The sequence below is a fragment of the Takifugu flavidus genome, chromosome 7 (genome assembly GCF_003711565.1).
Source record: "Takifugu flavidus isolate HTHZ2018 chromosome 7, ASM371156v2, whole genome shotgun sequence".
Taxonomy (NCBI): domain Eukaryota; kingdom Metazoa; phylum Chordata; class Actinopteri; order Tetraodontiformes; family Tetraodontidae; genus Takifugu; species Takifugu flavidus.
In genome coordinates, this window is record NC_079526.1 from 6,481,214 (window position 1) to 6,497,812 (window position 16,599).

At 45.7% G+C, this 16,599-nt stretch overlaps 1 protein-coding gene across 2 annotated transcripts; it reads right to left on the reverse strand.

Annotated features, from left to right (window-relative positions):
• Position 1: 1 nt before the first annotated feature.
• atp8b3 (ATPase phospholipid transporting 8B3) lies at positions 2-12,235 on the reverse strand. 2 transcript variants are annotated; one of them, XM_057038763.1, is made up of 29 exons: positions 12,056-12,235; positions 11,795-11,848; positions 11,539-11,589; positions 11,204-11,295; positions 10,971-11,084; positions 9,519-9,617; positions 8,853-8,914; positions 8,031-8,103; positions 7,811-7,881; positions 7,186-7,277; positions 6,819-6,977; positions 5,828-5,916; positions 5,566-5,756; positions 5,279-5,487; positions 5,067-5,098; positions 4,774-4,930; positions 4,419-4,607; positions 4,158-4,270; positions 3,356-3,523; positions 2,970-3,081; positions 2,777-2,852; positions 2,574-2,697; positions 2,294-2,480; positions 1,978-2,201; positions 1,798-1,881; positions 1,504-1,728; positions 979-1,117; positions 701-831; positions 2-417 (listed from the first exon to the last, which is right to left on the reverse strand). In XM_057038763.1, exons 3-29 carry the CDS (start codon positions 11,558-11,560, stop codon positions 205-207), a joined length of 3,447 nt encoding a protein of 1,148 aa, XP_056894743.1. In that variant the 5' UTR covers positions 11,561-11,589; positions 11,795-11,848; positions 12,056-12,235; the 3' UTR covers positions 2-204. The 2 variants fall into 2 exon arrangements, with proteins under 2 accessions (XP_056894743.1, XP_056894742.1); XM_057038762.1 differs by having other exon boundaries at positions 11,795-11,976.
• Positions 12,236-16,599: the final 4,364 nt, after the last annotated feature.

The window sequence follows — 16,599 nt, forward strand, 5'->3', positions numbered from 1 at the left end:
GTGGTGTTGCTGCTTTATTTGGTCTGTTTTGATTTGTAAATATGAATGATGACATAAATAGAATGTATACATTAATTAAAAAAGTAGATGCTTTGTTCTTTATATGATTTGCTTTGATGAAACATTACAGCTACATATCACTGCCCATAAAACTTGCAGCAGTTGGTTTTATGGCGTGATCAGTCAAACTTCCTTGTTTTATCGCTACTGTCCGTGTGAATTTAGACTTCTGGCACTGAAGTTACGGCCCTTGGTCGCCTTCGCAACTAGTGCTGTGGTGCCGTGGCTGTCGATCCCTGAAGTGAAGAGGTACCTGGGCCCGGCTTCCTGAGAGAGGGCGTAAGAGGAACGGCGGGGAGTGACTCCCCTTCGCAGAGCTGACTTCAGCTCCACTGGCCGGTGGGGAACACTGTGAATCTGCATCACACACAGAACCACATCAGTGACCCGACCGCTGAGGCTTTAGCGCGCTAATGCTACATCCAAGAGGCGCGTGACCAGAGAACTGATGCTCGCTTGTAACCTTCGCAAAATGCGACACGTCTTGAACCAATTATGGAAAAAACACAGACACGGATAGACAAAAGCTTCCCCGCTGGGTCCAAACATTGTTGCGTTCTAACGTCCAGACGAGTCTGGTTTTCTTCCTAAGTGGTTTGCAGACTGATAATGCCTCCAATTCCACCTTCGCCTGTCTCACCTTGTGTTTATCATGAACCCGGAGGATGACAGAGAGAGCCCGCACAGTCACCGAGGGTAACACAGCCATCCACGTAGACAGCAGAGCCGTGAGCCACACCACCGGGCTGGCGAAAGCATTTTCAAACACGCCTGAGGAAAAACAAACAGGCATCACCAAAATGTCTCATTACTCTGCAGTTCTGCTCATGTGATATCACAATTCGCTCTAAGGCAGCAGTTCCCTTAGTGGTGGAGGTCGAAAATAGGCAGCAATCAACCACTTGAGTGGAACCATACCAACAAACGGATAATCGAGGGGTGACTTCCGAAAAAGGAAATGACTCTGCGTGATCCTGTTAACGAGGAAGAACAGTATCACAGAGACAATCACAGATGCCACGTTGAACTTGGTCCAGTACTGGGTGACCAGCCCGATCTGAAAGACAAATAAAAAAACCCTAAGTCACTCTTTTACGGACTAAAGTGATAAATACTACTGTAACACTGTTTTTAACCACACTGGATCAGTCTCTGTGTCTCAAATCAAAGTTCAGATGTGCTTCAATGTACAGCTGAGGGTGTGTGAGGGGACGGCTGATAGAAACATTAACAACCCAGTTAAATGTTTAAACTGTGTAAAATGCTTCTACAGTCTTGTAGTTGCACCAGTTTTGATTCCCAGTCAGGTTTGAGAGTCTGTCCCTGGAGCACACCATAGACAGGTCCATCACAGGACACACACACACACACACACACACACACATGCAGAAGAACTATGAAGTCTCTCTGCATGTTTTTGGACTGAACTATTACAGTTCTGACCTCAGTGGTGGCAGTAAACATGGCTGACATGGCCACGGTGACTGCCATGGTCTGGTAGTCGAAGGCTGTGTTGTGGAAAACTCCGCACGGGATGAAGAAATAAACAACCGACGCATAGACGGCATGCAGGAGGGACATGGACAGGGTGAAGGGGGTGGTGAGCTCCCGTCTCAGACCGGGTCTGTACAGCTCCGGCCAGCTCAGACTGCTCTCTGCACTCACATCCTACAACACAAAGAATGCAGACTCAGGAGAACTGAAATAACTCCTTATGAAAATGAATAAATATCTCACCTGCTCAAAATAGGCCATGAGCATGACGGGGACCAATGTGTAGAAGACAGTGTAGAAAGCGATATTCCACATCTCATACAAGGACTGCAAAACAGGCAGACGTTTATCGTCTTTATTGATTATTTGTCTGTGTTTATACTCTGAGTCTGTGGCACTGAATTTCATCAGGTGGAGTCTCACCTGAGCGCTGTAGCCATTGTAAAAAGCAAACCATATGTGCACGAGAGCAAAGCTGACGGTCTTAAACAGGAAGAAGTGCAAGAAGAGGGAAATGCGTCTATAGGACCAGCGCCCGTGGACCAGCAACAGCCTCTGCAAGAATCTGAACTGGGAGAGCGCAAAATCTGCATTCTGCACCGCCTGACCTCCTTCCACTCCTGCTATTCCCACACCAACATGAGCCGCTGGGGTTGGAGAAGAACCGGAGACGGATGTGAGAATGCAGGGGCAGGAGGGACACTAGAATATCGATTAAACTTGGCTTGGCCTGACTTACTCTTGATCATGTTTACGTCGTTGGCTCCGTCCCCGATGGACATGGTCACAGAGTCGGTGTGTTTCCTGACCAGAGTGACGATGTCGGCCTTTTGTCCCGGGGTCACGCGGCAGCACAGCACTGACTGACACTGTTTGGCCAGGCTCATGAATGTGGCCCCCCACTCTGGTCTCTGATTGAACTCTGCCTAATGGTGATATGTTTTTGCAATGTGTTAGTGCGATGCACATTTCTACTATTTGTTCCTAGAATAATCCACCCGATGCAGAATGATGTTTACCAATTCAGGTCCAGTCAGGACCACGGCAGTCTTTGTGCCAGAACTGTCCTTTTCTACAGCCCAGACCTCTGTGTGCCTGGCCTTTAAGAAAGTGGCCCCTGGGTCTGGAGACTGCAGTATCTGCCTGCATGGACAAAACAAAGAGCAGCCATGCGGCCTGACTGTGTTCCTGTCTGTCTTTGTGTATTTTTATCATTGCTTACCTCAGCTCCTGCCATTCCAGTAATCTGGTATCAGCATCCAACAGTTTGCAAGAGTATCCAATATTCACTGCAGTCTCTAGGATGGAGAACAGGGACAGGGGGGGGGCCTCAGGGAGAGTTTGATTTCGCACAGCTACCGCTCAGCATCGAAGATGGTGCCATTCTCACGACCCAGTGCTCAGGGGCGGAATACCTTTCTTGTCCCCGGTCAGTACCCACACTTTAAGCCCAGCCTGCTGGAGAAGGGCAATTGTCTCAGGAACTCCCTCCTGGAGCCGGTCCTCTATAGCCGTCACACCTAGAAGCTGGAAAACATCATGGATTTTACCATTCCGGCAAAATATTGGAAATATCAGCACGACTACAACAATGAGACAAAGAGATGATATAAGTCCTGTTTCACCTCCAGACACAAAACAATACATAGGATTGATCCACGAAGAGCAGAAACCATTAAGCCCAAGGTTTATTCAGACAGTTATCTGTATTGATCACACTTCGTCAATGCTCACCACTGAGGACTGACAAATAAAATATATGTACCAAGAAAAAAAAAAATCAAACCGAGGAAGAGCCCACCTGCAGCTCTCTTTCCATCTGATCATACAGCTTTTCCAGCAGCGCGTCACGGTCACAGGTCGCCATAGTAGCAGACCGAGCCAGAGTGTTACTCCAGTGCTCCCATGATGCCTCAGGAACAGATCGAACCGCAACACACAAAGTCCTCAGACATGCCTGTGCAAACAACTGCAGGAAAACAAGTTAATGTGCTATTCTACAGGCTGCAGATTAATTATTAGCTGGTTGTTTGCCTAAACTTCCTGCTGAGTGTGTGCGGCTAGAGCTCTAGTCGAAAACTCTTTTAGCAAAATGTCCATGTGGTCAGAGTTTGTATATGATCGCTAAAGATGGTGCTTTGTTCAGAAATGTCAACAATATGAGACAAATGGCCTCTAGGTTTGTTCAGCAGGTTCTGCAAATGAATGAAAGGTGTTGACTTGGGCTTTAAGAGCATATTGCCCTTGGGTCATTGGTCATTTTTTTGTGTATTTTTTAGTACTGGCAGTGAGGCGTTCTTTTGTCATAATGAATGAAAACATTTAATATGACTTCAAATGATGATTTTTCATTACATCTGCTAAATCATCAAATCCCTGAAAAACACAGATGTGAGTGACACGAGGACATTGCAAAGTTGGAAATTACACTTGGTTTCAAAGGTCGACACAGAAAGTGAGCCGAACACCGCTTGTCAACTGAGGTTGAAAAAAACCCCACACGTGATCTTAAACGGCACTATATAGACATGAGAAACGACATCAGGGAGTCATATAAATTGTATAGTGCACCCAAGACTGGTTCAATAGCAATTTCAGCTCACCTCCAAGGCGCCTTCAATCCTCTCCTGATATGGAAAGTCCTTCTGCAATCGCTCCAGAATTACTATGTCTGCTCCTTTACAGTAAAGTTTTATCCCCCCCTCTGGCTCCCGCACTAAAAGAAAAACACAACCAAACTTGCTGGTTTATTCAGAAAAATTACAACAGAAGCAAAAACGTTACTAGCACAAAAGAGATTGTGATGTATTAAATATGAGTAAATCTGCTCATTTATACAGGCTGTGTGTATAGTATACTCTCACCCAGCACAGACATGCGCCTCCTTTGGCTGGTGAAGTCCAGCAGAGCCAGTAGCTGATACTGGCGGGCAACACCCAGCTCGGAGACAGTGACGAAGTCTCTTGTCCTGGAAAGAAATACCCAGCCGAGCTCCCTGGCTGCTCCAACTAGAGCTTCCTCATCTGGGGATGCAGCCTGGTAAACCAGAGTCTCTGGAGGAACGCAGATAGAAGCAAAGCAGGTAAACATGCCAATCACCTCTCTGCTCGCACCACATGTCAGATCCAGGCCCAGACCAGTGGTTTAGTAACATTTCCTTCCATGTACTGGACAACTCAAAGAGTCATCAGAACAGCAATAAACAATAACATGAACAACCTTTGTCCCACTGAGCCATGACAGTGTGACACAGAGACAGAGCTCTGAGGAACTGTAGGCTGAGTGGACACTCCTGCCTTCTCAGCTTGTCCACCAGGCTGGGAGCTGACAGGAAGAGACCGCCGCAGGAGAAGGGATTCCAGCTCAAGTCCATGGGCTGCTTAGACATGGGGAGAATGGTGGAACGCTGCAGGTAACAAATATTCTCTAGTCTATATGCTTTAGGCAGGATTGTGGGCATCCAAATGGGCACATGGACACATGAAAGGATTCACCAAGAAGAGAGGAATTACCTGAGTGTCCTCCACCCTGACTGACACATCACCTGTGGGTAAAAGTAAAGGAAATTATTTGACTATAGTGGTTTGAAATGTGGACGGTCGATCACATATCGGGCATATTGATGGGAATCAGATTTTATTTACTCTGGATATATATAAAAAAAAACCTCTGTCTCTGTTCTGATTAAAGCCAGAGCCAGACAGTTAGTTTCAGATGTAAATACCATAAATCTCCCCGGCGATGCAGCACTGTCTGAAGAGCAGCCGGTTTTGGGTCAACGTCCCCGTTTTGTCACTCAACAGGTATCCTACTTGGCCGAGCTCCTCACTCAGCGAGGTATTCCGCACCTGTGCCGGCCTGTCATCCTTCTCCCAGTACATCTCCAAATCCCAGCCGATGAACCTGCTGTGCACCGTATGGATGATCTCAAATCTGCAGACGCACAGAGACAGTCAGACGCCACACAGATGGACATTTTCCCTTCGGAGGGGTGCGACGTCGTGGACTAACGTGATGTAGAGCGTTATGGGCATGGCAGGACTGAGTAAGATGATGTAGCTCCAGGAAAGGAGGAAGCCCGTGTAGGCGGGGCTGCCGTTCACCACCGTGGCGGAAAGGAACGGATGGCTCATGGCCCAGCTTGAAAACACACCACAGCCGACACCAAGGAGCAGAGCCACCAGCAGAATGCAGAGGACTATCTACAGATCCAGACACAGATTTTAGTGCCACTCTGGGCGTGAACTCAACCCCCTACACTCAACCCACTCACCCCAATCACCACTTTGTTGAAAACTTTTTCAGTTTTGGTTCTCTTTACTCGCAGCTTCCCGCAGTTCCTCAGGATCTTAGTGTCTGCGCCTGGCACGGAAAATAGAACTATAAACACACCCGGCCAAACAAAGAGTCCATCCTGCAGCCAGAGGGTGAAAGTTCAAGCCCTCGTGTCAGGAAGTATCTGCTGTTGTGCCCTTAAGCGATATGCTGAATTCCTATAAGTTCCAGGGTTGTTTGACCCCGCTGCCAGGAGGTCAGAGGGATGGGAGAATTTGCAGGGATCAATAAAGTATTGCATTATGTTTTGAAGGAATGTGTACTTTTCACATAAACCGCCAAAGGACTTGAGGAGAAATGACAAAAGACTGCGACCAATCTTGAAACTGCCCACAGAGGGAAACTCGGTCTGACCCAGCCCGGCTGCAACAGCGCGTCGACCTTGATCTGCGGGCTTCGGAACAAGTCGCATCAAGTGTGTGCGTGCAGATATAGTTAGAATCCGGCTGAACTGAGGTCAAGCCAATAGACAGGCACTGATGAACGGTATAAAACCCATCTCCAGAAGAATTTGATCTATTGATCTTCTTTACCAGAACTGAAAGGGTCAGAGTGGTGAGATCCATGACACCTCCGCCTGGCCCAGTAATATCCGATCAATGATCACTTAAAGACAGGAGGAGCCAGACTTTAACAGACCCGCAGCAGCAGGAGTTAAGTACTGTCCATAATTAGGAGTATAATGTATTCCGCCTAATAAAACGTGTCATTGACAAAAGCAGAGGAGCAGGAGAAGGTGAAATACAGATAGGTGGATGGAAAAGCGGTCCAGCGCAGGTTTTCCTGTGGAATTGTCAACTTTTCTGAATGGCTGATTCATAAATCAAGTTTCCTCACCAACCACGTGATGAACAAATCATCGGAAAGTCATAAAATTTCCAGCAAATCACTCATATCCCAGTTTATGGATTGTGAAAGTCTACAAGTACCGGCATATATTGTCAGGCCGTAGGCGAACTGAGTGTTGCGTAGGATTGTTCCCCTCAGGAGGATGTGCTGATGGTCCAGCAGGAGACACTCTTCCCTCCAGTGCAGCTGTCCTCTGAAACTGTATAGGCGATTGTTTGGCTCCTCACACAACACCACACCTGTACATGTTGCACAAGCGCTTACAGTCAAACTATAAATATATGTAAGCTAACATACAGTATGTATAGCATATGCTAGCTTACATTTAAGTGACAGCTATTTGTTAAGCCCAAAAATATCCTCATAGACCATCAAAATAAGATAAAAATCAGACTAGCGAGTCATTCAAGCTTCTGTATTCCAAGACTGGGGTCAAATTGCACTTACCATCGAAAGCTGCAAGGACTTCCTGTGAGGGGTCAGAGGTCAGGGCATTGTGAGTAGCATCGAGTGCTTGTCGGTATTTGAGGTTAGTCTCCCTGCATATAGCAAAATAGCAGATGGTTTTAAAGCTCTTACTTTTTGTTCCATTTCCACAGAAATAATCAGTAAAACTGTGGGCACCGTAAAGAGTTTGATAGTTTTGGGGAAAAAAGCAATTAAAAAAAACTTCTGGTGTAGCAATGCTGTTTGGATTTGATTTCTCCACTTGTTTTTTCCTGTTATTCCACGTTTGTCACACACCCTTTAATACTATCATCTAGGGCTGTAAAGCTGCTCCTGCCAGCTGACCTCATTGTCAAATAGCAGCACGCCTGCCTCATTTATAGCCATTCACTTTGTGGCTCCCTCGTTTGCTATTGCCTTTAAATTCCTGTTTTATCAGCCTCCCCAGCCCCAGTCAGACAGTCTTCCAGGCTTCACCACAACACTGTTGACCCTTCAGGGGAGGCTTTATTCCTACTACATCTTCTATTACAATAAATTGTATCTACACTTTCTGATTATTTTTTTCCACTGCCTTCAATCGTCATGAGTCCTTTACTCGGCAGAACCAGATTGTGTTTCTTACCCATCGATGTCCGCTGTCTCCACATAACACAGACTGTGAGGCTCTGAACTAGACAAAAGGAGAAGGTCCGCCTAGAGGGAAAAATGACACAACGACCATCCCAAGTGTGAACTGATCCTTGCTGCTGTCTCCAAATGTTGCAGTTAATGAAAACATTTTCATACGATCGATGCTTTTTTCTGAACAGTCCTGTCAGTATCTGTTTTTATACATGTCTCACAGGGATGACTTGGTCTTTGTGGATCCGCAGCAGATCTCCCACAATGATATCCTTCCACTGCACTGTGCTGAAACTGAGACACACCACGGTCAGTTAAACGTTTCACATAACATGACATTTATCAGTTTGGTTCTCGCCAACACTGAGAAAATAGCAACTGTGTTCTGGAATGCTTTAGAGGCGAAAAGTCAATGTTGGACAGTATAAATCTTGACCCTGAACTGTTACTTAAAACGCTGCGTGGAGAATCAGCCACACAGCGTTTGAATCCGAAGGGATTGTTTCTTTTGTTTTGTTGATTCTGTTTTAAATCTTGTTTCATGTTGTTTTCTTCTTTCATGAGCAGAGCTGTAACTGTGCAGCATTTTGTCTGGCTTGTTTGGCCGTTTAATGGTGTTTGAGAATTCGGTTTGGAAGGAAGAGGTTCGATTTTAAGCTTATTATTATTTTTAATTCCTTTCGCCTCCTAAAACATGTTACAAAAATGCTTATTTATTTCCTGCTTCCCTCTAAATGCTGTTTATTAGAAAGGGAACGTGAGAATCAAGAATCCAAAATAGAGTCAGAATAAATTTTATAAACAAAATATTTACAAAAACTCCATCTTTGCACTTGTCTGCACAACAAGCTTAAACTGAGCTGCCTCTGATGCCTGCAGAAGTTATACCGTCTATTTCTATGCTCTCTGTACCATCTCTAATACACAGAGGGACCATCGAGTGATTCACTCATTCACACTTCATTAGAGCTTCATTAGAGGGTTGTTGCTAACTGGAACCAACACTGAGTCCACAGAGAATAACCCACAGTCTTTGTCCTCACCTCTTAGAGATGAGAACATCGCAGGGTTGCGAGTTAACCTGGGAGTCACTGCGTCTCCTTGCCTAAAGCAGACGCACAGAGCCAGATCAAAAAGAGAGAGAGAGAGAGAGAACAGGTTTAAAATGTGTGCCAGTGATGGAGAAAGAGACTGTTGGACAGTCAACATCTGAGATGGAGCGAGGGTGGCCGTGGAAGGTTGAACAGGAGAAGGAAGAGGCACCGGTACAGGGCTCTGCAGTGACACCAGCTGGGAGATTTACACCCTCCACTAAATGATTAGTCAATAGAGAGGGGTCAAGCAAGCGTTTCACCCAGAGCTGTTAACGACCGTAACTCAGCAATGCACTTAACCAGAGAATTCTCCATGCAAAACATCATGCCTGCATTTAAAAGGAAATGCTTCACTGGTAGGAGAGGGGAAATTAATGCCACTGGGATGATTGGTTTTGTCAGTGAGGGGAGGACAAAGAGTCAATGAGGACAATGAAGGGGAGAAAGGAGTGCACTCGTGCTTAGGTGAAGGATGCGCAGCTTCACGCTCCAAGCTGCACAAATATTTGTGTACGGGCTCGTCTGTGCGAGTGGATCCGCTCTCCTCTACGGGATGTTTCTACCCTGTGCAACACCAACACTGAGACGGGGGTTCGGGGCGGCCGCAGTCCTCACCATGTCTCCGATGATGTCTTTCATGCCTCTGACAGTGAGCACCATGACCAGGGGGATCATGCTGATGTACCACGGTACAGAGGAGATGGCCGGGACACACTGCAAGCAGGCAAACACACATGCACACACGCACGCACGTTACACAGCACTCGGGAAATCACAAAGGCAGTAATGACGCAGCGAGGCCGGGCTTTCCTATGGAGTTTTGAAAGCTTATGTGAACTGCTGCTTAACAGCATTGGTTAACAATAAACAGTATGTTTATTTTTCCCCTCCATGTTCACCCGAGGATCCAGGCGAACTTGAAAGGCTTCTTTTGTTTTTCTAACAAAGCGCATGTAGAAGAGAAAGAAGGCAATTAAACACGGCGAAGGAGGGGGCACAGATAAGGAGCGGAAATTAAATATGTAACTGTGCTAATAAACTAAACCAAGCCATATCTGCTACCTAAGAAAGTCCAACAAGACAAACGGATACATGATGAAAATAATTTAGGATTCAAGCAACTGCGTCATGCAAATATTCTGATATTTGCAAGAGAAGCGAGCGTAAAATTGGAATGCAAATGTCCTCCGAAGGTTTTAGTAGGTGTTGGCTGGACAGATGGCCCTGGAGGATCCGGATACACCACATCTACATCACTGTCTCTGGGATAAATGAAATGGCTGAAAGGACCCAAATAAATGAAATGGTAGAAAAATCAGGAGAAGCCCTGAGAAACTGGTTAGACAGGAAACTCAAAAACAGACAAAAGGGCTAACGTACACAAAGGAGAGGCAGAAACAAGGAGGCACAGATGAGGGACAACAGGAGAGAGACGGAATAGTGGGACAGGCTGGCACAGGAGACACCCAGGAAAGGACATACAGAGACATACAAATAATAAATACAGATTTAAAGCACAACACAGAAACTCATTTAGAGAGAGAAGAAGAGACCAGCTGCTGGTGGATTTGATCAAAAATAATGTTGCATTTGGACCCTGGCGAGCAAATCAAACCTCTGCAGGCTCCCAGAGCCTGACTGAAACTGTTGTTTTAATATTTGCTGTGTTTGTTTAAATACTGGAGTAACAGGAAAGCGTTCAGTTGAAGTTAGAAGCAATTTCCCTTTGATAAATATGTCTAAATATGAAAAACATAAATGGTCAATGTCCCGTTGTGAACGCTGATTAAATGAATCAATCAAAATAAAAGGTTGTTTCAGTGATTCTGAGCAAAAACAGGACAATTTTAAAACAGTACAGAAGCGTTTTTCTCCACCTTTTTTCACCAGCGTGACACATCACTGGTGCGGAACCCAACTCCTGCCCTCTGATTGCTTCACTACAATTTATGTATGTTGCTCAGAGCTGTTATGGACAGGAATATATTTGTGTTGGGCATATATGGACCGACTGTATAGATCTATAGATGATGCGATATGAAGATGTGAGCGTGAGGAGCAACTGACCTGCAACACTACCATGAGGAGGAAGTAGAGGTTGGCCACTCGCTGGAATTGCTCAAACAGCGTCATGGGCAGGAAAGTCAGGGGGGAGTACTTGTAGCTGCGCACCAAATTGTCCTGGCAACCAACACAGAGCGATGCTCAAACGCACTTTTAATGTGCAGGGTGTCAACAGGTGTCAACAGGTGTCCGAGCACAGAGGCGGGCGGAGAAGGGAGTCCCGGCATGTGTCTTACCGACTGTCGTCCCCAGCGGAAGCACAAGAGGGACTTCTTCTGCATGTTTTCGTGGTACTGACGGCTGTTGGCTCGCACCTCCCATGTGAATCCTGTGAAGAACGCGTAAGGATGGCTGTTGGCACCGCCACAGCGGTAGACACAAGGCTTCATCAGACACATCCACAGACAAACCACAGACACGCTGGTGTCTTTGTGTCAACACCCATCCACAAAATACCCCAGATCAACCCATGGAGAAGAAAAATGACCACTTAGATATCTCTGATTCACCATCAGTTAAGCCACAGCTAATGAGAGGCAGAAAAAAAGGACAGAATCTGAGGGAGACATACCAGACTCAACATCTTGAGCCATGGTGCTCAGGCGTCCAGCTGCTGGCTATCCTGCACGAAAAGAAGACGGCAAAGACCCGAATCATTTATGAGACCTGTAACTTATTAATCCGCGTTATTGTCCTGATTTACAAAGCAGCATGCAAGTTGGCCCATTATATTGGTCCAAAACAACAACGCCTCCATCTCTGCTTTTAGCAGCAGGCTACAACAACAAAATAATGACTATGGAAATTTTAGTCAAATCTGAACTTGCCACTATGATGAATGAGGTCCTCTTCTGGTCTCAACTGGAACCTCATGAGCAAGCCTGGTCCAGGAATTCAACCAGCAGCATCAAACCGGCAAGCGCCAAAGAAGCCTGACTAGTGATGCGTGTGCTATAGTCTCACCTGTTACTAAGTAATTAATATCTGTGCTACAAGTGTCAGCAAAACACTGAACACAGAGAGGAGATTGTCAGCAGTTGTTACAGACTGGTGTAAACCTGTCAGTAACGAGGGAAAAGGTCGTTTACCTGAACCAGTCCTGTGGCTGTACCGCAGTCCTACCGAGCGTGGCTCTTTTTTTATGGTTTTCACAACATTTCTCTCAGGGTTTTCCTTACACAAGCCTCTTTCTCCCTTTGTGTACGGCAGCATTATGCTGCAACCCCGCCTTCCTCTCTCCCAGGTGAAGGGTTCAGTGTCACCGGCTCTACTTCCTGTGCACCTTACCTGCAAGAAAGAGGAGGAAGGAGGGGGGATACTGAGGGAGTGGCGGCAGGGTAATTCACTTCTATTTGAGAAACAGTAGGATAATTGGTGTTTTGGGATAAAATAAATTAGAAATTAAATGTGACACTACAGTAATGTAATATAATTGCACTGTATCACTACTGTCCACATGTAAACGTACATTGTCAGGCTGGTGTTTGAGCCAAACACACCCTCCTTGAGATATTTAGATTGACATTTTTTATTAAAAACCCTTCAGAGCAGCTCTGCCGTTTATCTTTCACCAACCTGAAAAACCAGAAAACGCTGAAAAGACAATTATTAGTGCTGAATCTGAAAAATATTCCAGAAAAACACCCAAGCATCATTTTTCACCTGGCTGAAGCTCATTTTCTTTTCATGAATTTACCGCCACCTCGTGGGGACACGCGTCCACTGCAGTTTAAAGGTCAGAAAGGGCAACATTTACAAGACGGGCTCAGCCAGCGTCAGTGAAGTCTACCGCTTTTGGTCGCACATCTCATTGTGTTGTATTCTTTATAGGTGGGTGAGGACTTGCCACAAATGCCACATGTCAACAGTTGCAGTAGCTCGCATACGAGGACGTGAGCATGCATGTGTGTGTAGGAGACTCTTTCCTATCTGCCCTGTGCAGCAGAGTGGTTGGAAGGATGGTGCGGTGGCGCGGTGTGTGTTCTTGGTCCATCGTGAACAACAGAGAGTTGATGTGCCAGCAGCTTAGACCACAGTTTAACTGTTGCCAACTGAATTGAGTAGGTTTGAGCCTGGGGGTTCTGCTTCTTTTACACTTCTGCTCTACACGAGGGGAGTTTCAGACATTTCATTACTGGTTTGTATGTTTCTTGATAATCAAGTGTCTATCTAACCTTCACATCCTCTCACTGCCACAAGTCTCTCAGCATCCTTCTACAGGTAGAGTAAATTCCCACTTCATGCCCAGTCTCTGGCTTCATCTTCAGCACATTGCGGGTGTGATGAACTCATTCCTGATCCCAACCAGATCCCCAACATCATCATCTCTTCCTGTCTTTCCCTCAGTGCCACTGTCTCTGAACCACACATGAGCGCTCGTCCTGGCACTGTCTTCTCTAACTTTCCTGTATTTATTCTGTCACGTGATGCTTCTGCGTAAGTTTCAAACATCATTCTCTCTGTAGCGCCATGAATTCACCATGTTAACAGCGTTGCTGGCCCCTGAGTCGATGTCGCAGGTTAAATTTAAACTAAAATCAATTTGGGATCAGTTGACTCAGTATATTTCATATGAACCACTATTAATACAGTTTCACAACTGGCATCGTAATACTGAACCACAGTTGTGCAGCTGGCTCTCAAAAATAAAAGCCAATGCATGTTTTAATATTAGCATTTGTGTTTTCATCCTGTTCTGAATCAGATCAGAGTTACCGCCCCACACACACACTGCAGCAACTCTAAGAGCGTCCTTGGCTGCGGCAGGGGCCCAACTTCCCGTATTGAGTGGTTGACAGTTCAGTCCTGAGGTCAGGAGTGGGAATCAGGTCAGGTGGTGTGAAACCCAAAACATTCAAACCAGTAGAACCAAAAACTTTGATATACGCTCCAGCCTGAAACTACAACATGAGGGGTTCAACAGAAGACCATAGTACAGAGGGATGGAAAAGTTCCCCTTTGACTCAACAGCAGTCTGTTTGAATGAAGCCGTTAAAACAATCTGTGTCCTCAAAAGGAACAAAGGTGCAAAATTGAAAGTACTCAAGTATTTCCTGTGGAAACACACACTTGTGTGTCAGTGCGGTGGTGGTTGTGGTGGTGGTACGGCTCCCTTTTAACAGCTCCTGCTAGTAAGGACTATTAGTGAGGAATAGTGCTGTCAGGAACCCAACTGACAACACTCATCATTAACTGGATTGACCTGATTCAATGAGTCCATGTCATGCATCCTACTTGAAGCTTTAGATTTGACCTTTTTACATTTGTTTGAATTAAAATAGAAGAAAAAGCACATAAACCTGCAAAGACGAAAACACGATCATCACCCGAATAAGAGAGGTTTTCGTTTGTGATTATTCCCATATTGTGGTAATTGAATCATATCATGATTAGTTGATTCAACTACCAGAATTACCACGACCCTGATGACTGAGAACCTTCACAGACGATTATTCCCATAACTCTTGTTTTAACCAGGAAGTTTCAAACCACAATGAAGCCCCCCCCCCCCCCCCCCCCACCCCCCAAACAAAAAATAAATGACCCAATCTGCAGGTTAAGAACAGAAAGGCACCTCTGCGACCTGCAGACGTTTCTGAGCAGCGATGCTACAAATGCCACAAAGAGGAAAGTAGTGGTTGGTCCAGCAGAGCAGCAGGTTTGGAGACAACCGTTAGTCCTTTAGTGCCAGACATGGAAGGAGGGCACGTGATGATGTAAACCTGCCTGTGAAACCCAGAATGAGAATGAACGAGCTCAGCTCTCCCCGACGCAGCATCCGCTTCAACCTGCGAGCTGCACCGATTGGCTGGTCAGCTTTAGTGCAGCTGCAGACCGACGCGGGCCACAAACTTGCCTCAGCCTCCCCGACTGGTGACGCGCCACCACGAAGCTCGCGAGATTGATCATCCGCGCGCAGAAGCCTCAGGTGCATCATGTCATCAGGATGTGGGTGACGCCACAGAAATATGACAGTCAACAACAAACAATTGGAGTCAGAAAGTTTTCCCCCATGTTTCATATTTACTTTAATGTTCCAATGATAAGGTGTTTTTTGTTTTTTTTAATCAATTACTAGCCTAGATGCTTCTACCACCACGCAGGTGGTCAAGGAAGTCTAGTTTCATCCAAAGGCTTAAAAAATAGAGATCAAACTGTTTTGTTCATGTTTTTCTTGACGTCTGAGAATCCAAAACAGTGCAATTTTCTAAAATTCTGCGTCTAATTTGTCAGCCTGACGTTCTGAGCGTAGCTTAATGGGAGAATATTTGATTTTTATTCTGTCTAAAACTTTCTGGCAGTGCTGTATATTCAGAATCAGCAGCTCGGTGAAATGCAGACCAATGAATATCCGCATTAAGGATTCCGAGTGACATTATTTGGTGTAGAAGCCCTGCAGTCCTTGTTTGTGTGGAAATGACATTGAAACCATCAGCGATGACTAAAAGCGGATATGTTGCAAACTCATTAAAGATCCAAAGACCCACTTTTAACTGTTAAAACGTGGTTGAATGTGGCTTCTGTGGCTTCACTGACTCAGATTTTGAAAAAAATCAGAGTTTTCTGCAAACACCAGTCCCAGTGCACCAAGCATGTTCCCCTCCTGAGCTGGGTCGGCCCCACACTCAGAGGTATAGTAGCGGTTAAAATGGATGAGGTTTTTGTTGCCAGGGTCTTCAGCAGCACAGATATTTCTGTTGTTCTCAGGACAAGTGAAACGTGCAACTCTTGCACGACATACTGTTGTGGCACACATAGCTGTTAGACCACGTCCCCAATGTGACCACAGGAGTCTTAGGAAAGAGACGACCCAGAACAGCGCGTCCCACACCAGAGTTCCTCCATATCAGGGTTGTCAAACAGGCTTCAGTGCATTTTCAACATGAAGAATCACCACAACGGCCACATTTTCTGAAGTGTTTCGCAATCTCTCCCTGAAGGTCTGCAACTGGAAACACTTTGATTTGCTCTGTGTTGCTCTGTCAGACATTAGCGTTGACATTTCCCCCCACCCGTACTGGACGCGCAAGTTATTTTACATACAAAGTTGATCCGTTATTTAATAAAAGCCACATGTTATCACCCTGTTCAGGACGTAATTCAAGGTCTCGGATAGTTCAATAAACACGTCAATCCGTCGTTCTTGTTCAACAAGACAGTTTGATAAAAGACACCCTTTAGGCACTGTCCACTGGGTGCTACAAATGTAATATTTTCTGGAGTCTAACTCTGAACATTTGTTCTTTTGCGCACAACCTCTGAGAAATTAGCAAATAAATATCTTTATTTTCAATATTGCTAGAATTTTGTAAACAGTCAGCTGGATGCTTTAGAACGTATACCCCTTGTAAAGTTCTCACTGGATCCGTTTCAATAAACACCCGTGAACGCGCACTTTTGCGCGTATTTTTGGCCAGAACTATAAGTGACTAGTTTCAGTGTCACCTGGTGCTGAAAACACGAACCAGCATCATGTATTAAACTCGCGCACCGCCCCGGAATTGCGGCCGCAGCTCCGATCACTTTCCAAAAATCACCAACGATTGGCTGCGTGGATCGATGCGTGCGCCGCCCAGCAGCGCCGCGCAGCATCGCGCCCGAGCGCTCTCTCTGCTGGAAACTCTCTCCAACT

Bases quoted from the DNA above. Each gene is read 5' to 3' on its own strand.
- atp8b3 (XM_057038763.1), bottom strand. From the start codon at position 11,560: ATGGCTCAAGATGTTGAGTCTG. The intron at 7,278-7,810 runs GTAAGAAACACA...TGCTATATGCAG, and splicing joins GAGACAGCGGACATCGATGG to GGAGACTAACCTCAAATACC. The intron at 2,698-2,776 runs GTAAGCAATGAT...TTGTCCATGCAG, and splicing joins CTGGAATGGCAGGAGCTGAG to GCAGATACTGCAGTCTCCAG.